At 36.7% G+C, this 25,174-nt stretch overlaps 1 protein-coding gene across 11 annotated transcripts in view; it reads right to left on the reverse strand.

Annotated features, from left to right (window-relative positions):
- TBC1D5 (TBC1 domain family member 5) overlaps nt 1-25,174 on the reverse strand; it is a 328,319-nt gene that overhangs the window by 183,241 nt on the left and 119,904 nt on the right. For 9 of the 11 annotated variants that reach the window (XM_065666027.1, XM_065666031.1, XM_065666023.1 and 6 more), the window contains one exon: nt 6,312-6,448. In XM_065666027.1, coding sequence (XP_065522099.1) covers nt 6,312-6,411 — 100 coding nt within the window. In that variant the 5' untranslated portion in view covers nt 6,412-6,448. Of the gene's footprint in view, nt 1-6,311; nt 6,449-9,174; nt 9,242-25,174 lie in introns of all 11 variants that reach the window. The other 2 variants (XM_065666030.1, XM_065666025.1) reach the window with 1 other exon arrangement.

A 25,174-nucleotide genomic window follows, 5' to 3' on the forward strand; every position in this document is an offset into this window, starting at 1 on the left:
CTGAGCTTTAAACTCGATTTCGGAAAAGCTAGAAAAAGAAACACTGAAATCAGCTTTTCTCAAAGTAGGGTCACAAGGAGTTATTAGATGAATGACAGGAGGCAAGTGATTTATGTCAGCATTCGGACATGGCTGTATCTGGAAGGAATTGGAAACTCCCAGCTGAGATGACTGAACCAAGGTAGCCTGCCAATGTCATTAGTGTGAATGGTCTTATTTCCATACACTGAATTAGAGGAGAACTTCCAAAATAAGCATTTTAGGTTTCTTTTAGAACAACAGACACTGCTGTCCAAAAGGTCTTCTCTAACCTTATCTTCTGCCTTTTCAACCACTGAAAGCAATTTCCCTACATGATGTTTGTGCCAGTTACCCATGCCACAGAATAATATCCAAACTGAAATTAATTTAATGTGCAAGTTAACGTGAAGCCACCAAAAAAAGTTTGGAGCTACCAATTCTAGAGAGGAAAATCCAACTCTGGAAGCCAGTAACCCACAATACCGTGTCAGCTACTCACATTAACTCCCACAGCTGATTTAAAATACTTCAGCAGTTCCTAAATACAAACTCATAGCAAGCAGTGAAAACAAAGGATGCTCAACTGGCAAATTTCTGAGAGCATGTCAACATTCATACAAATACAGGCTTTAAAGGAAAAACTGTACTGCATGCTGGCTATTTTCAACTAACTTTATATTAAATATATGTATTTTTAAACATGCATAGCTTCTCTTTGAACTGATCTCTTAATAACAATGCATTTCTAATACAGAAAAGAGAAGAGAAAATGAAGAGTTGTAGGGAAGCTGCTAGTGACAGGCTGAGTTAGCTCAAGACACTTTGCTGCTCCAATAGTCTTTGTCACTAGAAACCTGTTGTTGCTCAATTAAAAGCAAGCTAAACAGTAGTTATTATTAATAAATGAATATTAAACAGCTTGTTATGTTAAGCATATGGTGTTTGAATATGTTAAAACCATTTTTGCTTTTATTCATCCCACATGAAGTGAACCAGACTGAAGACATCTCTTTCTGCTTTACCATTCCTGTGCTCTTAATGGAAAAGCCAACGCCACTAGGAGAAGGACAATGGTTTTGAACAAGGACCACTAGCAACAACTATGCTGGTGGGGCATGCTGAAGCATTCTGCCTGAAGGGTAAAACTAGCCAATGAAGGCTGCAGGGCATTCTCAGGACCTGTGCAAACCATAGCACGGTATCTCAAAGGCATTAAGAACAATCACAACCCTCAACATCTTCTGTTTCAATATAATGAATGCAAAACAGTCTGTTCCAATCTCATCTTTTTAATGAAAACACAAAGTAACATGCATATTTAAAAGGGCTCTTAACAACACAATGCTATACTTCATGTGCATGTCCCTCACTGAAGAGAAGACGAAAGAACACACATTACATGACACACAAGACACCATACAATACACGATCAAAAAATAATAGCTAAGAAAGTAGTGAGGCTTCAAGAACTCACTATATTTCCATTCTCAATTGCTTTTTTGCTAGGAATGTACTTCTCACACAGAGAGGTCTAGACCTCTGTGATGGTTCCTTTAAAATGTAATCACAGGAACAATCTCTAAAACCAGACAGACAAATGCCATACAGGGCAATCTGCTTTAGCATTGTTTCCCTGACTGAAAGGGTTGTAAACACATAACACTGAATAGCTACTGACTGATTAGGAGACAACACAATTTTCTGACAACAAAAATTCACTTAACCCTGGAACTAATGTGAAAGAATGCACCCAAGACCACAATGGTCCCATGAGAATTGCAGTTATGATTTGAGGAAATTATATGATAGGTCCAGAGAAGCTGACATTTACTTTATTAATTCATCCCCCTCTGATTTTTATGCTGTCTGTATAACATTGATATAAACTCGGTATCTCAAACTCCATATAAGGTATAGTTCTACAAAGTAATATTTTCTAGTGATCAAGGTTATGAGGTTAACACCAAAACAGCAAAGTTGTCCAAAGATGAACAATGGAAAAACACAGAGTACGGTCAAAGTAGAAATATGAATGTTGTCTTACAGTCTCACATTTTTAAAGGCAACCTTGATAATCAGGAGGGATGCAATGGTAAGTATGAAGTGGGCAATGGATGGGTCTCAACTGGATTAACTTCAGTCACACACTGCAGTAGTTATCTTTGTCCTTCCAGCCATATCAGCCTTCTCTGTCTTCACCACCAACTATTGCCTTTAGACATGAAATATAACCCCGTAAACTCCAAATCCAAAACACTTAGACCCATTAAAGGTTTCCCCTTTTCTTCTATTAAGAACAAAGAACACATTACATTTTTCTATGTGAAATATGCTATTAAATAATAGCTTGTACACTAATTAAAGCAAATGTAATTGTGAGAACACACTGACATTGTTAAAGTAAATTACCCAATTCGTTAATAGTTTCATTTCAAGTGACCTTAATTGTATTAATTGTGATATTGAGCAAATTAAATTGAAGAGTATTAAATGCATTGTTCCAGTCTGTCCTTAGAGGATCAACTTTCTCATTACATCAATGGAATGGGAATACTACCTACAATGCTCTTCAAAACTTGTATCAGAATGTGGTGAACGCTGAGTAAAAATTTCTGGCAGGTCAGAAACAGTTAACCTAGTTGTCCTGTTTCAATGTAGTATAAACCTCAAGCACTTGTCTGCTGCAATACACAAGGAGAAGGTAGAAGAACAAAGTTTCTGAAATGTCTCTTCATATATTCAGGGTTTATAAAGTCTCTGCTGGAGACAAAAAATGTAAGATTCATCGGTTTCTCTCATAAAGATCCCTAATTCAGAGGGAATCATTCAAAAATATTGTTAGAATGAAATGAACAATATCACAAAGATTCTTAGAACAGAAAATGCAGTAATATGCCATCAAGTTACTATAGTCAAAAGCAAACAATGCACATATACATACATACATACATGTAAATTAAAATACAACCAAATCCAAAAGGTATAATCCAAAATTAAAATTTCTTTAAAGAAATAAAAATCTTCCATTTGATGTATTAAACTACTAAAGTGAGAATCCCTGCCACAAATGTCTTGCCAACTATTAAAAATGCTATTTTAAAAAGTATATATGAGTGCATATATGGAATGCACATGTTTCTGTCTTAAAAACAAATCAGACAACGAAAAATCAACCATCGGAAAAAGACTGAAATACTGTCTTATCTGGTTGTTTCTGAATATTTTAAAGGGATAGAAAAAAAGATCCTGACTGTCAATTACTGAATATTTTAAACTTGCAAACAAGCACATTCTCATGACTCATCATAACTCAAGATTCAAAGTTCCTCAGTTACACAAAATTTGGAGTGCTATGAACGCCCAGATCTTTTTTCAAATGACACTTACCTCATCTGTAATGCTCTACTTTTATTTGTTCAGCTAGGTAATTGTCTCCTGCCTAGCATCTGCAACATTAATCCTCGCAGCTGTTCCTACTGAACCATGTCTTATTCTTCTCAGACCACTTCTCCAAAATTTCAGTACTACTTTGAATTGTACATCTGCCCTCCACTGTGCCAACAGCCCTGTCCCAAATAAACCATGTATTGTCTCTATACCTTAATTGAGATTTTAATAAAAGCACTAAGCACTACTAGACACAATCAAAAAAATTCTGGAATCCCATCAAATACATCCTTCCAAGCTGACGGCAAATGAACAAAAAGTAGTCTACGCACACAGTTTTCCAACAAGCTATACTTAACAGCAATTCATGTATTTCTGAGATTTCTTTCATTTTATGAAAATGCCTTGTGAGAGAATTTCAAAACTCCAGCTGGACGTGACATCTCCTGGTTCTGCATCAAGTTTTGATATCAGTTGCATATACTAAAAATACAATACTTCACACCGATTAACAAATCTGACTAGTTTTATGATTAAATATTTATTTTCAGCATCCTTACAGTGACACACTTTATTTTTGCTTCATCTCAGTGAAGACTTCTAGCACTTTGCTTCCAAGGTAACGCTTAAGGCATTCAGCACAGCTTCAAAAAACAATTCAGATGTCCTGATATTCTACAATATTGCACAGAACACCTCCAACTGATGGACCACCTCTCCTCCATATTTCTATGAAACATGATGCAGAAGACTTTACACACACATTTGCACCAAGCTGATTCTTTATCATGCCTGAAACTTGAGGCCAAATTGAAAAACCTTGTCTTGAAATAATTTCATGAAGACAATGACAGACTTCACAGACATGAACAACTGCAGACTTTGATGTCCAAAGACCTAAAATCATCTAAGCATACACCTTACTTAAGATGAAGTATTAAAACTTCAGAGACAATATTTTGGATATACAAAGTTTCAAATTAAAATGCAGTATGTGTTTCACAGTAAAAAATCCTATGAAGATTAAATGGATGCTTTATATAAAATATTTACATAGATAGAACATAAAAAATGTACCATAGTTGGTAACCTTTATGACTTGGGGAACCATGTATTTACATATCTTTATCTTCGCATGTGCGTATGTGTGTGTTGTGTATATATTTTTAACAGTTGACAGCTGTTTTAGAGCATACAGAGATGCCAAGCTGAATGAGGGTCTTGATTACTTCAAGATTAGCTATCTAAAGTTTCTATTCATTTTAAGTGTTGTTAGTGCGAAGAGTCATTAGTCACTTCCTTGTCTCATAGAACATCAGCATACATTTACATTGTTAATGAACATTTGGGGTAAATGAATTAATGGCACTTTTAAACATCAATTCAATACTAATAACTTTGTATGTCATAGAAATGTTAAGGTTGGGATAAAAATGAGAAACCTTTTCAGTCAAGGTAACTAATCGCTTCTGGGCACAAGAAAAGATAAAATTAATTTACAATTTTTTTTTTTTCAACAGGGTAAAAAAAATCTTGTTTTTTCTTAATACAGAGTTGGGAGAATTACCAGTATTTTCTTAAGGAAAAAAAAAAATCAGAAGAAATGCTTATACTTTTCTTGATTGGGGTAGACTAGAATCAAGCTACATTTCCTCTGGAAAATGGGTATTATTTTAGCTTATTGCAAAAGATTATTTTCAAGTTTCTAAAAATATGTACAAAAATGCATTTAGTTTATCAAACTAAAATGGCTCCATATCGTTAAGATGTCAGAGGAGGAACACTGACCTAGAAAAGCTATTTCATTTAATCATCAGCTTTTAAAATACTTTCCCCTGGATGTTCATTCTCATTTTCTAACATTGAAAAGGCTTTATAAACCAATGAAGGAAAAAGAAAGAATTAGCTCAAAGGGACAATGAAGTTTTACCAATGTATTTTAAAGCAAAACATCAGCTTCTTATAAACTGAAGTAATAAACCTGACTAAGCAAAACTTGACATAGCTATTTTGGTAAGCACTAGTAAATGGAAGACTTATAGACAGATACACCCACACAGAGCAGTTGTTCTGGGTGAGGGACTTGAGAAATGTGACAAAGTTGCTTCAACTCTGTAATGTAAAATAAATTTTTTATTTTGCCCTCCTGGTACATGTGTTCAATGACTGGAAAATTACAGGTAGTTAAGGTGCCACTGTGTATAACTGAGTACTTGAGGAATGTTTTCATGACAAGGAAGAGCTTTCTCGTTAAGCTTATCACTTTCTTCGAACCAACTATACTGTCACTACTTGCAAATAAGTAGAAAAGACAAGCAACACAGACATGCATTGCATTATGAAAGCAGTTTGTTCTCACTGTTCATTAGTCTTCCAAATACTGCATCAGTTAATTTACTTTAGGTTACACAGTAATTTCTACGTTTAGAGCCTGTTCATTCTATCTCAGCTTCTGTTTTTTAAAAAGTAAGGATATAGGTGCTGAGCCAAAAATAAAAAAAGCCTTTTTATTTGCATGATCTCATCCAAAATAACACACTGAACTTTACCATACAAAAATCCCCCAAAACATACATGGTGTAAGAGCCCATGCTTCGGAAAGTAACATAAAATCATGCTGCATTTCAATATTCTTATGCTGAAGTCAGTGTTTGGTTTATGATTAAAAAAGGATGACAGAGCATTAAACATTTGGCTAATGTTCTGTCTGTAATTGAAAGTTGACTTTTCGTGGTTTTCATTAGTGTCAGTATTCTGTACATATTCTGTGAAATGTTCTTTAAGTTGCCCTGTTCAAGTTCATTGAGAGAATTAAACAAATTAGGACAGGTAGAGTTGTCATAACACATTTATATAAAGTTTCTAGGTATAAAGTAAAAAAAATACAGTCATACAGAACTCACCTTCCTCTGGCTTGTTCAAATAACTCTGCAAGGGATCAATGCCTATTTCTTGTTCCTCTGTTTGCAAAGGGTGTCTGGTTTCAGACACAGAATGATACATATTGGCAAGTAGTAAATTCCAATCGAAGGGTATTTATCTAGAGAAAAAAAAAAACAACAAACACTTTAGTGTTTCTTTAGCTATTTTTCAATCACACGACTCAATAGCAAAAATGCTTAAAACCTTTCTTTATTTTCCAAATGTAACATCACCATCAGCTGCCTAGTTGCAGACAAATAGTGTCTCTATTCAAATGTTTTATTATTTGTAGTCCGAAAGAATTGTCATAGTGCCTCCAACTATCACATTGCAAGTAAGAGTCCAAGAGTGTTTTTGACAGACTGTAAACTGGGGAAAGAGCTTTACTTCCTTTTTCTAGCTTCCCCAACTCATCTCTTAGTCTGATTCCAAGAACTGATACTAGTCCGTGCAGATGATGAAGATTATAAAGCAAAGCTAAGGTTACACACATCATCATCACTCTTCTGGACTCAGGACCTACTATCCTAGAAAAACTTCCTTTTAAGTACTTCTTTTTCAGAAATCATATGTCAAGTATAAGATAACAGCAGGAGGGACACAAGCACATGTTAAAAGGGAGAATGAGATATTGCTGATTGGTATGATGGCTGATTTTGGTTTTAATAGGATTTATATTAGCTTTCCAGAAAGGTAATGATAAGGAAGCATTTCAAGAAACATAATCAGCTAGCCAGTGATAACTCACAAAGAAGTTCTTCAAAAAATAAAGGGCAAAAGAGGAGAAAGCATGTAATCAAAACACCAGGAAGTAGGTGACCCAGATTCATCATCACAAGCTGCTGAATGTCATTCACAAAACTACCACATAAGTGAACAAAAACTACGTTAGAAGTTCACATGAGGAGTGCTGGAAGCTAATATTGGCTGCAAGGAGTAAGAGGATAAAAAGGTGAAAAGCAGACAGTGTTATGGTCAGAGCAGTAAGAAGAAAAAATGACCTTTCCAGTGCATTAACAGCACAAGGGTACATTTGTCAAGACTGCATTTTGGTCACTGTACAGCAGTTTATTAACTTGCAACACGAAAGAACTATGCCAGCAAAATAGGTTTGATTTGCCGAAGCACACTAAGTAGTCACCTCTGATTGCCATCTGAGTTTTAAATATCACTTACTCTAACTGCTTAGTTTACAAGTACTGTAACATTTAAACTCCAATAAAATTATATTTAAAAATAAATATGCAAAGACAGACACACAAAGAGGTGTGCTCCTACACTTTCAGGACTGGTATATTACCTATTTGGAAATCACTTCAGCTCTGGTTTTCCTTTGGTTCTTACAAGGCATGGCATTGACCATATATGCTTTATACCTTCAGTTTACTGTCAATAAATGAAGGGGGACTGGGATTCCTAAGACCTTTCTGCTTTTATACATTATTCATCTGCTTAATTTCCTATAAAGTTAGTAAAAAAACCCAAACAACCGAACAACCCCCAAACAAACCCAAAACACTAAATAATAAACAAAGCTAGTTGGGCCACTGTTAGGCATCTCCTTCAAACCAATGCACTCAGACTGCTTCCAAAAGGATGCTCTCTCAGCTGTGTCCCCTACGGGTTTTGTCCTTTATCTGCCTTGGCACCTGTGTCAGTGTGGTGCTGAAATGATCACACCATTATCTCTTACTACTTTTAGACAGAAGAGAACATGTGAAGCTCTTGTGAACAAGGAGCCAGTAACTGAGGGAAGGCAGGACTACCCACTTTTGCAGTGATACACCTTTATGTCAAATTAGTGCAATCACATGATTAAAACACACCACTAAACCAGAATTGCCTTGAACAACTCTTTGTACTAGCTCAACAAAATGTATTATAAACACAAGTACGCATCATGGGTTTCCTATGTAATTTCTAAACCATAATAATGAAAAATGCATAAATGGAAACTCTGAGAAAAATGTTTATAAATTTGCTATCCACTTAAACATTTTAATGCAGTCTTATGGCTACAGAATACAGAGAGACATTTAGAACTACCTCATACCTTGAAAAAATAAATGAAACACTTGAAAGAATTCACTTAATTCTCTCAATTAAAACAAAACACAAGAAACAACTTTGCAGAAAGATACATTTATAGTCTTCTCTTGCTGGAATTTTAGTTGCTGCTCCTGTTCCCTTTGCTATATCACTGTAATAGTTGTAGATTATTATTACATTGTAAATTATTACATTGTAAAGTGTTCCAAGCCAGATGGGGGGCTTGGAACTAGATGATTTTTAAGGTCCCTTCCAACCCAAATCATTCTATGGTTCTATGACTGCAATCACCTCTCTACTGACCTGTTGATTTTGTCTTCACAAAAAATTACAAGTTTATTTTGAACTATGCTGCTAGAGTTTAATAACTTGTTATTTTGATGGTCCTTCAGACACTGCTACATGATCTGACCAAGGCACAACCCTGACTGCATTTCAAATTGAGAACCAGGCACAAAATGACCTTACCAGCCCTTGTAGTTTTAGCAGCCACCACTTAGTTAAGACATAATATGCTTCAGACATGTATTGTCCTATGTCCGTAACACAGTATGAAATTAGCTGTAGTAAATTTGTTGTTCTGCATTCTCCTGTTCTGTATCCACCTTCTCTTTTTTTAAATACTCCCCAAATACCATGCCTTTACAACACATAATAGCCATAATTTACTTTACAGACGGTTAGAGTAGTTTTAAACAGCTGAATAGATTTACTTTTGATACTTGCAGAGTGATTTAATCAGTTACTTGTGTTTGTTTACGGATACATTTGATTAGTGTTAAAAAAAATCCCTACCTATTAGTCTTGTCACTCCTTAGTCCAAGCAATTTTCTCTACAGTTTTATACTTAAGTTCTTTTCAGCTGTTTGAACAAAGAGAAAAGAGAACTATTAAACAATTATGATTACACTTGGGATCTTACTCTGAGACAGATTAATTCTTTACAGGTTTGTGGCTGATTTGTAATGGCCTATAACATATTGTTCATATTAAATAAGATGCAATTTAAAAACATTCTCAATGTGAAACAATAAAAATGTTATAAAAATCTAGAATTCAATTATTAGATTTCAAGACTTGATGATACTGGCTATCTAGTTAAACCCTAACATCTCAGTCAGAGCTAACAGTGATTCTTTTATCTATTTCTACTTCTTTTCCTCCAGAGCTGAAGGGCTAAAACCCCCAAAGACCAGGCACCCTTCCCAGCACTGGGAGTTCAACTATTCTTTAATATATATGAAAAAATAATTAAGGCTGTGTATGAAACATTTATGTAGTTAAGGGAATGAAAAGAGAAACTAATCCACCCATGAGCCCAAGGAAAAGACAGGCATATAAACTAGTCTGGCTACTCTCCTTAGGTAAGCAAACAGGGACAGCCCTCACGCCACTGAGACCAGCATTCAGGTGTGCTCCTCACTGACCAATGCATGTGGAGTGAATTCAGTCTGCTTTCCAGTGAAGGCATCTTATCAGTACACCTGTGACCTGTCAACCCAGGTTCTCAATGCAAATACCAAAAATTCTTTGAAAGACAGGCTTCTGGACTATGTTTAAGATGTGAAGAGTATTCATACTGTTTGGGCAAAATTAGAAAATATAATCAGACTCACAAAGGATATTTTGATGGTGGAACTGAGAAGATGAAAAAGAATTAGGCAGTTCTGAGCTTCTACAACATTCATTTCCCCTCTCTTCCCATCCCCCAGTGGTGAAATGAGAGGACCTGCAGCCTTGAGGAGGTACTTAGGACCAGGGCAGAACACCTGCACAAATTGCAGCACTTGTCCCAGCCTTGCTGCCTAATAACCTCTTACCCCCAAACAATCAAGCAAAATACCAAAACATTGTATGCTTAAAAAAACGAAAACAAGAACCCACTAACTTTTGAGTAAGAAGCTGAACAATGTTGGTCAATTTTGGATGTGCTATAAATAAAAACCAGCTTATATCCATACCAGCAAAGCTACCAGAATATGACATTTCTGAAAACTATTGAAGCGTACCAAAGTATTTAAATAATACTTTGCATTCATTCTACTCGACTGTATCATCCACCTTCTCCAAATTATCTTTGGGCCTTTATTTCATGCCATATAGCAAAGTTTACCATTTTAATTACTTAAATTGATGACAAGTAGAGGAAATACTTGTTTAGCTAAGTGATAAATTAGCTGCCCTGTAAAGTCAAATTGATTAAAACGACCTAACTAAAAGCAAATGTCTGATGTGGTAATGGTCTTATGAATGTTTTGTTAAGTTTGACAGCATCATGTTATGAGGGTGCACAACTCTGCCCCTCATTTGCAGCTTATGAAGTAATCAAGCATGTTAGCACACAGAAATGAGGACTCTCCAGAATGTGAAAACATTTTAAAGTAGATAGGGAACTGAGTATTAAGAGAATAAACACACATTGTGTTTATATAAAGCAATAAAGTATAGATGACTTGCAAATAATCTAGAAACAGTTCCAGACCCTGTTTGGTTTTTTTTCACTGGCCAAAATCTCCTGGGCTTTAAATTACTCCTCCTAAAGAAAAGAAAAATAAAAAGAAAGAAAAAAAGTCATGCTTTCTCTGAATAGAGGGTGAGCAGGAAGCAGTCCTGAACATGACCTTTGGAACATGAAGACTATTTGATATATTTCCAGCTGGATAATTTTAATGGACATTTTTGAAAATGTGGTTCCAACCTGTAATATTCACTGCTTTATTATTTGCTCTGGAAGTGATTCTTATTTAGGTCACAGAGAACACCTACCTGATAGCACTGAGTTCTTCACTTGAGCCCTTTACTATCACCACCTCCATTTAAATACAGAAGACACTAGTTCAAGTGCTCCAAAAGTAAAAACAACCCAACAAAACCCCATCAAACCAAAACACCCCCTTCTTACCCTCCAATTTAAAACTAGCTAGTGTTTCTACTTAGCCACTTCCACAGTTTGCCACCACTCACTAAAGAAACATGCCTTAGGAGGGACACTTACTAACTCATAAGTGCACAACTTGACAAACTTTGGATAGCATAAAGCAAGTCTGTTTTCTTTTATAAAATGTATCAGATTATGTATCATTAAAATAGAATGATGCAAACATAAAAATGGACTGACACGGTAACATTAACATCAGCTGGGGTCCAGAAGAAAACAAAGAAGATCATGCCACTGATGGACAGATTAACAGCCAGAGTCTGATGATCATGAACTGCAATTAATTTTGTCTCATTTAGTAACATTTCCTGCATTTTAACTTATGTCTCCCTGATCTTTAATACCAAAGCAGAGTTACATTGGACTTTAAATAAGTTAATTAAGTATTAAAATCAATCATGTGAAAGTCTTAATATTTAATATTGTTAGATTGTATATCAAAGTGGTTTTATTATTTATTTACTCCAAACCTTTCCAGAATACTTCATGTGGCAACAGGGGGTCTGTATCTCACAAGATAAATGCATTTACAATGCCAAATAAATTATATATAAAAGCATTTGTCTTAATACATGTCATTCAATATTAAATATCACCCATTGGTACCACCCTGAAACCCTAATCCATTTTTATCAACTGCACATTTGTATTATTCAAATGTTGTCTATTAAATAGTTGTCTCAAGAGCCACAGTAAAGGAATACATACCTAAGAACAATTATCACAGGAGCTTTAAAGCACTGTCTACAGTTTTAACCCTACAACTTTCATGTCTTACCAGTATTTAAACATGCAAAGTATTAATTTAGCACTGAATTAAAATGTCAGGGATAAGAAACAACACAAGTAGCCTGGGACCATGACAACGTATTCTCTTGGTAATTCACATGATAGCTAAAAGCTTTTTTTTTATGCTAGAAGTTAAAAAAAGAAAAAAAAAAAACCCAAAACAACACAAACGAAAAAGCAACCAAAACCAACCAACCTCAACATAACAAAAAACCCCACAAAACCAAACAACCAAATACAATAATAATAATAAATAAACTCTTCATATTCTGTTAATTTGGAAGATAGGAAATATTCCACAAGTAAGTTACTTTCTTACAATTTCACACAGTTGCTGGCCTACAGTTTTCCTGAGGTTACATGATTCTGTAAGGAACAGTAATTTGACTACGGAAGAAAACTTTGAATAAAGCAGAGAGGCTCAAAATCCTTATATAATGTTGACCACTAAATTCCATACCCACAGGTCCCTACTAAACTTGTCAACAATGTTTCCCAAGGTCTAATGCTATGAAAAGTGAGATGTGACATTTACGGTGAAACATTTTCTGTCTTCTGCATTGAAAATGGTGACAACAAAAGTATAAACAGCATCAACCATTTTAAATTCACAGAACTACAGTTATGTATTCAGTATGGTCTAATCTAAAAAAAAAAACCCCACCCAAGCCCCTCAAAATCCAACACAACAGCCAAAGCCAGCCTCAATTTTGCAGTTTGAAGTTCCTAAAAAGTAACAAGCTCCAAACACTCCGCACAAAACTGTACTTATTTTTAATGCAGGCTTAGGTAACAGTTCCACAATGAGGCTATTAGAAGAACACAACTTTGATCTAACATTGATTTCAAACAAGAAATACCAGCAAACCCAGAAAAGAACCTAAATGCAGCCCCTGCCCTGAACACCCCCTGCAGCCCAAGGATCTAGCTGCTTAGCAGCAGATGTGAAATGTTATGTTGCTGCATTTTTACCACGCTTCCCTTCAACTGAAGTAGAGAAAGGTTCCTCATAGCCAAAACAACTTGATAACAATGAAATGTGTAAATCTCCCATCTTCTGATTCTGCAAAGGCTTGAGCTGCATTAGTGTATTCATCTTTAGATGGATAGCATGACAAGACAAGAACCAGCTGCTGCAGTCCAGAGAAGAGCAACAAGACCTACTAGAACAAGACTGCAAGAAACAGTGTTTTACTTCAACGAAAGGAAGATGGGAGAGAAGGAGAGGGGAAAATTCAGTAAGGTTTCCTGTCTTTGCACCATTCAACTATGAAGCTACTCCCTTTTCTTGGAGTAACCCAGAGGTGGTGAAAACTCTATTCATATTAAAATGATTCAAACAATTCCAAGCCCACTAAATTAAAGAAATACCTTGTTTATTTTATTTCAGAATATATTTTATCTACCTGGTTATGAAACGATTCAACATAATTTAAAGCTTTGTCCTTCCAAAGATAGTTAAGAGATTAAAGTAGTTTACTGCTGTTTAGGGTATGGAAATGACTGCTTTTAAGTATTTAAGAGTTTTACTTTCAGGAACACAGAGGCTCCTTGCTATGCTACACACTTTATGTTTTAGTAATACATATGTAACTCAAAGGGCCAAAGAATGTCAAGACTGAAAGAAATCATCAAAACAGTGAACTGGAAGAAATGGCAGCTTAGCCTGCAGCCTTACCCAAAATGATAGTAACTAGCTTAGACACTAAAAGTATATTCAATGAAATAAGTTTCTAGGATATCACAGCTTTAAAGTAGTAAGCAATTAATATAGGATTCAGCCTTTATTCTTTCACTATTTTTAGAAAACATTTTCCTACAGGGGTTTAGAGAATTTGTATAGAAACACCAGCATGTGCATGCATGCACAGAGGCATTTACATCACATATTTCTCTTCTGGTTTTCTCCTCTAGATATGCAGATGCTAAAGCAGCATGGTCTCATGCTGAGGTACAGAAAAAACATTGCTGTAAGCCCCATTTGCTAAGGAGAAAAGGACGATTTCACAGGCACTTTCAAAGGAGGAAAGATAGAATTTGTTTTGTATCTTACAATGAGGTTTCTACATAACATGAAGAACCATAACCCATGTTCCCCTATGTGATCCAATCCTGACGAGTGAATTCAAATGGGCATGACTAAGGAAGAAAACTGGGTGCACGAAAAAGCAAAGACAAGGTGCCATCTGAAACCTAATTCAGTGCAGTGCAATCAGTGCAAATTGCAAGGATTTCCCACTACTTCTGCCGATGGGAGCAATGGCTTACTTGAGCATGTCTAAAAGCCATACTCAGAGGGAAAAAGATTCAGACTAGAGCTACCCCTGGTAAAAAATGTGCTGAAACTTCCCATGAATGCTCCCTCTTGCACCCAAATGCTCAGTCTGAAGACATACACTGTGTAAGGCACAGTATTCACGTAACGTACTGCCGGCTCACATTGCTTCTCTTCAGCCTTGCCTCCTCAAGCAAAGGAAACTCCTAAGACTTGGAAACACATGATACAGATGAAACCTGCTAACCCTCGCAGGTAGTTGACTGCATGAAGCACTTTATACCAAAATACCACTACTGCTATGAGTAACGTTTTACTCGGGTTATCTTTTTTTCAGTAGGAACATACCACTGTATCCCATGCTACTAAAAAGATGATAAGGCAGGTTCTTTTGCAGACAGTGAACTCTGTGCTCAGCACATCCTGCTACATCTGTTTTGTTTCTGGTGTTCAGGAGCTTTCAGTACTAAATCCTGCCAAGGTTATTAATATTATAAATGGGAGAAAATTGTAGAATCATAGAATCATAGAATAGTTAGGGTTGGAAAGGACCTCAAGATCATCTAGTTCCAACCCCCCTGCCATGGACAGGGACACCTCTCACTAAACCATCCAACACAAGGCTTCATCCAACCTGGCCTTGAACACCGCCAGTGATGGAGCACTCACAACCTTCCTGGGCAACCGATTCCAGTGCCTCACCACCCTAACAGGAAAGAATTTCCTCCTTATATCCAATCTAAACTTCCCCTGTTTAAGTTTTAACCCATTACCCCTTGTCCTGTCACTACAGTCCCTGACGAAGAGTCCCTCCCCAGCATCCTTATAGGCCCCCTTCAGGTACTGGAAGGCTGCTATGAGGTCTCCACGCAGCCTTCTCTTCTCCAGGCTGAACAGCCCCAACTTCCTCAGCCTGTCTTCATACGGGAGGTGCTCCAGTCCACTGATCATCCTCGTGGCCCTCCTCTGCACTTGTTCCAGCAGTTCCATGTCCTTTTTATGTTGAGGACACCAGAACTGCACACAATACTCCAGGTGAGGTCTCACAAGAGCAGAGTAGAGGGGCAGGATCACCCCCTTTGACCTGCTGGTCATGCTCCTTTTGATGCAGCCCAGTATATGGTTGGCTTTCTGGGCTGCGAGCGCACACTGAAGCCGGCTCATGTTCATTTTCTCATCGACCAACACCCCCAAGTCCTTCTCCGCAGGGCCGCTCTGAATCTCTTCTTTGCCCAATCTGTAGCTGTGCCTGGGATTGCTCCAACCCAGGTGTATGACCTTGCACTTGTCATGGTTCAACTTCATAAGGTTGGCAGAAGCCCACCTCACAAGCGTGTCAAGGTCCCTCTGGATGGCATCCCTTCCCTCCAGCGTATCAACCGGACCACACAGCTTGGTGTCATCGGCAAACTTGCTGAGGGCACACTCAATCCCACTGTCCATCTCAGTGATGAAGATGTTAAACAAGACAGGTCCCAATACTGATCCCTGAGGGACACCACTCGTTACTGGTCTCCAGCTGGACATTGAGCTGTTGTTGACCACAATTCTTTGTGTGTGGCCATCCAGCCAGTTCTTTATCCACCGAGTGGTCCATCCATCAAATTGATACCTCTCCAATTTAGGATGTTGTGTGGGACAGTGTCAAACGCTTTGCACAAGTCCAGGTAGATGACATCAACTGGTTTACCCTTGTCCATCAGTTCTGTAGCCCCATCACAGAAGGCCACCAAATCGGTCAGGCAGGATTTCCCCTTAGTGAAGCCATGCTGGCTGTCACCAAGCACCTTGTTGTTTTTCATGTGCCTTAGCATGTCTTATAGTGCAATACTCATCCTTCTTTAATAATTACAGTGTTATTTGTCACAATTCAGAATCATAGAATCGTTCAGGTTGGAAGGGACCTTAGAGATCACCCAGTTCCAACACCCTGCCATGGGCAGGGACACCTTCCACTAGACCAGGTGGCTCCAAGCCCCGTCCAAACTGGCCTTGTACACTGGCAGGGATGGGGCAGCCACAGCTTCTCTGTGCGACCTGCGCCAGCGCCTCACCACCCTCACAGTAAATAACTTCTTCCTTACAGCCAGCCTAAATCTACCCTCTTTCAGTTTAAAGCCATTGCCCCTTGTCCTGTCATTACATGCCTTTGTAAAAACTTATTTTCCTATCCCTTCCCTCCCTCATTTTTTCCATTAAAACTTTTGAGCAGCTGCATGAAATGTTCTGTGCTTTCCTGTACATGCACATCAAACTGTCAAGGGAACAAGTGGTCTTGCTTAAGTCTTCAGACACAGAGAAGCTAGGCAGACAAGGGCCCTAAAGCACAATGATTTCTATAATGCACTGTTACTTAGAGGTATTTATTCCTCCTAAAATATTTTCTGGGCAGTCCCTGCTCCTTGCCAGACCGTGTAAAACATAGACATAGAAGGCACTAGTACAAATGGCATGGTACATCAACCGCACACTGGCTATACTGCCTCAAAACCTGAAATAGATCCAGGTCTTAAACAGCAAGTTGGAAGCAATACTTCGCAAGATTATAGAGGAACAAAAGTCTGGCTATAAAAAAAAATATACATTTAACTCTGCAGAACTTCAAAAATGTACCATAAAATTTACAGTGAGAATGAGAATCCATAGCACATTAGAATCAGGATAACATGAAGTGTTTTAAAAGGGGAAATAGTAATAAAAGTGAGCTGCAATTTATGAGTTAAAAATGCTTTTTCGTTTGGCAGTAAATTTGTCTTACCAGAAACATCTGTCACCAACAAGTTCTGTTTTCTTTACTTTAAAGGCCTGGGTTTATTTTGCTTTAGAAGTGGGTTAGCACACACTATGAGGCAAGAAGCAAAAGCCTGTTTTTTCACGACATTCCTAGACAACACGTAAGTAGTAGAGCAAGACCTTAGGCAAGACCAGGAGCAGTTGTCTGAGGGGGATCAGTTCCCCTGGGAATAGTATATGCTCTTCTGCTCTAGGGAATGAGAACAGAATAGGCAGATTCTCTAAAGATTTTTTATTTTAATAGGTAAAACAATAGAATGATGGCTCCTAAATAAGTTAGGCTTAGCTGAGTGCTCTCTCTAACGCACCAACCACAAGGACATGACTGAATCTCAGACTGTTGTCAAAATACCAAGTTTTGTCATATGTAACCAACAAAAAAGAATTGGAATTTCCTCAAAACAATGAACAGAGTTGAAGAACTGCACTTGAGTAACAGCTGTCATTATACTTTATAGAAAGCTTGCAATACCTTTGAGGCTAAGCTTCTAAGCCCATTTTATTAAAAAAATATAACAGATGTAAACAAGACATGGTTAGAAAGCTCCTTGATTAAATTTTCCCTATTGTTTTTAGAAAGCCTTTGCAGACAGTTTTTTTGCCTGTGTTTGATGGACCAGTATGACTTTTTTAAGAATATTTAACATACAAATCACGAAAACAGTAATATTCTAAATCCTCCTGGACAAAAGAGCTGTTTCCACACCTCCTCTTTTTTATTTTTTTTTTTATTTCTCTGCTGTAATTCTGACCAATTTTATTATATTTTCTTTCTCTCCAAACCCAAGAAATACCATGAAATTTGTGAAAACTTGTGTGGGATGGTTTAGTGAGAGGTGTCCCTGTCCATGGCAGGGGGGTTGGAACTAGATGATCTTGAGGTCCTTTCCAACCCTAACTATTCTATGATTCTATGATTCTATGAGTCTATGAAAACACAGCTTTCAGGGTTTGTGCTGCTGCAGACTCTATGGTCTCAAACTAGTCAGATGTGAAAGCTTAGAAAAATGTTCTCTTGCTATGTTGTTGCATTTCTGGTAATAGTTGAGGCAGAGAACTGACCTAGTTCAGGTAGAGAAGTGACCTAACAACAGCCAGGTTATGGTCCACTTAGTGCATTAAGAAGATGAGAATTTTGAATAGGATGCAGAAGTAAATGGAAAGAAACCAAGCATATAGAATATAGGTGTGATCTGCTCCCACTTTTCTTTCTTACCTAATAGTGTGCATCTTAGGCTGTGCATCTTGAGGCACCTAAAATTAGCAGTTACTTTTGAAATTTTGGTCTGTCATGTATTATTCATCTAGCTTTCTCTCCTACAAGGAAGACATAAGATGGCAGTAGCAGATGTTCTTAGCTTCCTGATGGAAAAGGAGGAAAGAGCTGACCGAGCGGACAGATCTTTCTTCAAAGGCGAGGTGACAGACACTGCCTAGCTGAGATGACTATTCTCTGTCAAACACATACTGTAATTCCACCTGTTGCCAGGAAGGCTTGAAGCTTAAGGATTTCTCAAGCACGCATCAGATCCTCTGCCTACTCATCCAAACTCCTGTGCTTGGGAAGTTCTTGTTCTTTGCTGTGAAAAAAACAACCAGGGAAATCCTGCTCTGTTTTACCAGCCACATTTATAAGCAAGCTACTGAATACAACAAGCCCAGATAACTCTTAACATTATTCGCCATTTTTGGTTTAGAGGTTTTGACAGCATCTTATCAGAAACGTAAGCCAAACCATAAAAGATTACTGAAATGAAATGCTTTAGAAAGACAGAAAATCACTCCTTCACTATGCTACTCCAAGTCTGCTTTCTTTATCCTAAAGAACCCCACATAAGACTCCCCTCATCCATTCAAACACAGTATTTTTAACACAAAGATTCATTTCTAAAAAAATTTCATCTAGTACATCTATACAAAGTTAGCATGCTGGAAAGAATATTTCCTCACCTCCTTTAAATTCAAGGTTGCCTCTGTATTTAGTGGTGTTCCTTCACTGAACAGAAACACTGTTTCACTGGTGACAGAAACAGCAGATGAAGAAAGCAGTCTCACCTTCCAGAGACATACACACAGTTTGGCTTTTAAAAGATAACATAGAGGACTAAAGAACACTCTAACCAAAACTGTTGGTATTCTTTTTCTCAAAGCCATCAGAAATTATAATGAGAAATGTGCAAGAAAGAACAGGTTTTGGTGTAGCTGGGTTGTTTCATTCATGATCGAAGTACCATTTGAACATCAAGCTCCTTAGTCCACAGATAAAATGCTTTAAGACCTTACCCATACCCCAACATTACATATTAAACTTTGAAACTTATTATTTCCTACAAATGGCTCCTTTTATGGATATGTGCCATGCTGTCAAAACTCATCTTCTGATTCATACTATCAAGGGTCTTAAAGATACTATCTGAAACAACTACACTGGTTTTCATACTCATCAACAGTCTTGGTGCAAATCGAGATGTGAATACTTCTTAATCATAAATACAGCAATTACTTAACTTACGACCAGTTTTCCGAATGAAAGGCACACATAGTCTGTCGTAACCATGCCAAGACTCACACCTGTATGGCACTTCTGCACAACTTAAAATCCATTTAGTAATTTTGATTCTAGTTTATATTTAGATAGTCCTCTGTATGCCATATGCATATGCAATCTACTACATCAATCAAAACGGCTCAATGTTCATATGATTGATACACAAATAAATGTACTTTACCTAGAGGTCAAAATAAGTTCTGTAAGAGCACTGTATATTCTCCTATTTTTAGCTACCTCCTACAGCCATGAAGTATAAAAACTTAACAAGGTGCAAAATAACAAACTGAACCACCATTATCAAGTTTCTTCAGTTCACACTAGCAATGCTAGAATTATAATCAAGAACACACTTCACTTTTAACTCTGTTTTCACTGTATCATTCTACCTTGTGGCCCATGGTGACCTATGCCAGTTTAATTACAAAATATGGTCATAGGGAGGAAAAGGTAAAAAAAACAAAATAAGAAAAAAGAATCAAATCTGCTACTCTGAGATCACATGTGTAAGAACTGACGTATGGATTTTGGCTTTTTAAGACAGTGCTTTTTGCCCTTTAGCAGCCACATAATAGTCTGGGGGGATCACCACGACAGTGGATAAATTAGGGTTTCACTACCAAAGTCTGAATTGTTTCTTAACAAGGCTACGAATCCGCCTAGCTCTGATTGGACAGAACTGTGAGACTTTCAAAACTGCACTTTTAACACATTAAGTACAATAGGTAGGATTTTTCAGGAACATTTTAGAAATGCTGAGAAATAAGGTAAGTTGAAATTCATACATGTCACTGTTAGTCTCATGAAAAGACAGCTGCAACACAAATACACTGAAAAAGGTGTGAATACTTGTCTACACAGGGTACGAAAAAAGATTGCTAATATTTTGATGATCCACTTTTGTGTTTCTATCTTTTTTTACTGGACAGCAACTTTCTTCCTTTCACAGTCATTGGACAATATTAGGCCTAGAAGCATAGAAGTTTTCAAAAGAGCCCTATGATTTAGTCTTTCTTCAAATGTGACTGAGAAAATAAACATACATAGCTGAAATAAAAAAGGAATGGGCACATTATATGTATGACAATTAAAGCACTGTGCAATGTAAATGCGTGAAAAATAATTTCTGAACTTGTCTTAAGAGACTACAGAAGTCTAAATTCTGGCGTCTCTAAAACTTGCATTGATTTTATCAGGTTGGATAGGCAGCCTCAGCACTCTAATATACTTGTACAAAGGCCACTGCTCTAGATTCATGGCAAGTTCTGACGCTGAGACTTTTAAATTTTATTTGCTCATCCGATTTCTCTATGTGATTATTTTAGAAACCTCTCAGTATTTCAGTCTTATGCATGTTTCCAGTAAAGATTTGGGAATGTATTATAAACATACCGCACATTACTGCAACTTGTAGGTATTCAATTAGTAAAGGGGACAGCTGCACTTGTCCACCTCACCTTCATCTCTGAAAAATAATTACTACATACCAGACGCTGTGTAATGACTTATTGAAATATGCAAATAAAATATTCAAAGGGTCCTCACTAATTTTATGACAACAAAGTCCAGAGCTATGATATTCCAAATAACCCTAATTCTTATTTTCTTAATAATACACACGTGCAATGACACACCGAGGAAAATCATAGCTTTCTTTACAAGAAAACAGGATTTATTTGAGTTGGAAGTCTAAATGTCAGCCCTGAACATTATAAAATTATACAGAATAAGGAGGAAAGAGGGCTGATAGTGCATATAAATATAACAGTGTATTAGGCTGCATTTAATTACCAGTTCAAACAACAACCTGATCTAACCTTTGACAAGTAAAATAAATGTTCTGAATAATTTAACCAAAGCAAACATTTGCTGTTAAATGCTGGCTAATTATAGTAAGAGTTGTACTGAGAGCGGGAAAAAACCCAAAAGAGATGGTAATTTATACACTTCTGCAATTGCTACAGCTATTCCTTGAAACCCTTGAATTTTTTTCCATGTGGGATAGCTATTAAGTATCTACTTCAAGAAAAGAAATCTGTCTATGCGTAAGGGAAGAAGCACTGTATTAAAGATAACATCAGTTTCAAGAATATCCACCTTTTCTATTGTTGGTTTTCTGATATGAAAGGTCTCTGTACTGCTCCATATCACACTGGAAAATAGGAAAGGGTAGAATAAAGATTAAGTGTTTTCCAAAGTGTCAACTCAGTGTCACACAAAAGCCTCATTATAGGACAAGGAGCAAAATTCAGTCATGTCCAATGCACTTCTGAAGAGTAATAAACAAATTTCAGTTCTTTACCTAAATACTAGATCAACAATTAAGTGACACAAATAAACCAGTGTTCTTTAAAAAAACCCTCCCAAATTATTTAATGATGAAATAATTCCACCACTATGACTTTTTAAGTGACATTATCTATAGCCAGATGTACTCTCCACATGAAGTACTGAGGCTGTTTCAAAATGAAGCTTAAGATCTCAGAGAAAACAAAATATGTGACAAGGACAAATATTTAAAGTTAGAATACTTCCAATATCAGAAATTGAAACTGTGAGAAAAAATATGCCTTCCAGTTGTAGGCTATTTTTAAAGAAATTAATGGCTTTTGCTATCTTTGGGCCAAGAGTTTCACTTATTTATGCAATGAAAAGTTAGCAGATCATCAGCTGTCCATCTGCATGCACAATAACTATGATTCAGAAGAATCAGAAGACCATGAAAATTTCACGGAGAAGCAATGCGTGGTAAACGAAAGAAGCCTATAAACCCCTAATCTTGAATATATATTAATATTTGAAGGCTTTATATAATCTGCAAAGTAAAAAGTGAAAACCATTAAAAATATTAAAACTGACTGTAAGTATGCTCCTCTCTTTTCCCAAAAGTAATTTGTGTGCAGATAAGTTCTGGCCACAAGTTTCTAAGACAAACATATTATTTTTAAGTTACCTTTCATATTTTCATAAATATTTAAACTCTCCCTGAAATTTTAAATATGTTTATAGAGACACGAATGCTAACATTCTTTGCTTCTTCTAATGAAAAAATATGAATTAAACAATTTCTTGCACACTGTATGGGAAACAATTTTTAAAAGAAACATAATAAATTGACAAAAAAATCACCACAAATTGTCTACTTGATAACAGATTTTCTAGCTTATGGTGTAAACCAAATATTGGAAAATTGAATATGAAGGTCATTACTATTCTTGTTCCATAACTCAGGATAAAGTCTTTAAGCAAACAAAGTAGTGAAGAATTTGACAAGATCTATGCCTGACACTGGAGAAAGTCAAGTAAAGAATTAATTTTACACTGTATCTATTGCTTCGCGCCACACGGACAGTGAAATGCACTGATTTTTTTTGTGCTGAGGCATCCATAATAACATACTTGGCTGTATTTGGACAGGACAGGGAGAAATCTTAGGCAGTCACTGGTAAATGCAACGTATCAACTCTTCCTGCTATTATACTGCACACAAAATTTTGGCATTTAAGTATAAAACTGGAACAGATCATCTCTAGAGTTGTTATGCTTTCTGTGTTCTGCATTTGAAATGTTACCAGGTTCAGTAAGGTAAATTATGGTGATAGGAAATAGCTTTACCTTTCTGTGAATTAAAGGGTAGCAAGAAATAAAACCATCCCCTAATTCTAATTTTATCCTCTCTGACTTACATTTTAGGTAAAGAATGAAATTAACAAACCAGTTATAGGTTGCAGGGGGTGATGTGAAGACTGCTGCTTGATGGGGAGCTTGCACTCAGTGCTAGCCACTCATCAGTACCAATTACACTTTCCTGTTACGCCTAATTTTCCGAACTCTTGTGTACTTTAAGTATATTGAACATGAAATATAATACAATATTTAAAATTTAAATAATTAAATCTGATAGAAACACTGTTAGAAACGCTAGTGTACTAAAATGCTAATATACAAAAAAACACCCCCAAAACTCTCTTGGCCATAGTTGGAAGGAATATGTATTATTCCTGAATATCATCTTAGGCATCAGTCTGATATAGCAGGTGGTGTACCTGGAAGGGAGATTATAACCAAACAATTTAGTTGCACACATACATGTACATAGGCTAAACTAGCTAATATCTTCACCAAGTGTGGCCCACCTGGGGGACAATTCTTCTGAGTCCAAAAGATATTTTCAAACAGACCATTAAAGAAGAATACCATGATGCAGAAACTAGACAAGCTTCTCCCGACTTTCTGCGTGAAATTTTAACACTTAAAACGATAAGAACTAAAGATCAAGTTAGTCCTTTGGATCCATATTTTTGTGCAATAGGTTATCAAGAAATCTGAATTAGCAATAACATAAAAAGTAGAACGGCTAAACCAACAGAAATCATAGCAGAACTATGACTGTGAGGTTCTTCTTGAACCAATCCAACATTTCACCCTGGTCGGTCTGTTGTTATAAGCAACAATTAATTTAGTCTGCACTGGAAGTTTCCTACATATTTTAGTTTGCACATACTTGTCAAGTCTTCCAGAAGAGAATTCACTTTCGTGTAGAATGGCTTTGTGATGTGGATTAGCCTCCACAAGGGATCTAAATTGACAATAATGAATTCATTTTATATAGTAGGCTAGACTTAAATGAGAAGTGAAAGGCCAGTACCAGCAGAGTTCAATGATCAGCTACTGTTGTTCTCTATATAATTTACTGGTTGAGTTTAATAATTACAGCATTGCCTTGACAATCTGTAGCTGCAGCATACTGCAAGGAGAGGAAGAGCAAATGCTTCTTGTGTTAATAGAAGAATTTTTTATTTAAATGCAGACCCACATAAACTGCAGATGGAGTATTTATAACGAACATCTAAGAACAATGACACTGGCTTAAACTAAAATTAATTTATATCACTCAAATCCGGAAAAACATAATTTCAAGCCTTGATCTTATTAGGATACTTAATGTAATCTTATTAGAATATGAGCTTCTATATATCAAAGTGTTTTATACATTGCAAATATATTTTAAAGAGCTCCAATAAACATTACTAAACAATTCACTACTTATCTCCAAACCTAGTTTCACAGGGGCAGATTATTGGATCTGTAACTAATACAGCAGGAGAGGCAATGCCTTCACACAGGCAATATTCTTGCTGTTATACAGAACAGGCTGTCGCATGAGTGTTAAGTAAGTTTCTAGGACTTTCTCATCTCTTAGCTGCCTGAGATTTAGCACAGAGCATCATGCTTTCCAAAAGGACAGAGTACCTACAGCTTCAGTGGAAGCAAATGGGGATCACAGATATTTAAAATTTCAGAAAATCAGGCCTGGTGCCATATACCAGGAAAACGCTGCCAGAAATGTCACTCACAGAATCCATGCCTGCCACTCCACAGAGATTCATATATGCTTAATGATGGCTAGCAAGTACAGAGAGCAGACCTAGCTAAGGAAAAACAACAGAAA

This window comes from Lathamus discolor, chromosome 2, assembly GCF_037157495.1.
Source record: "Lathamus discolor isolate bLatDis1 chromosome 2, bLatDis1.hap1, whole genome shotgun sequence".
In the NCBI taxonomy this organism is placed as follows: domain Eukaryota; kingdom Metazoa; phylum Chordata; class Aves; order Psittaciformes; family Psittacidae; genus Lathamus; species Lathamus discolor.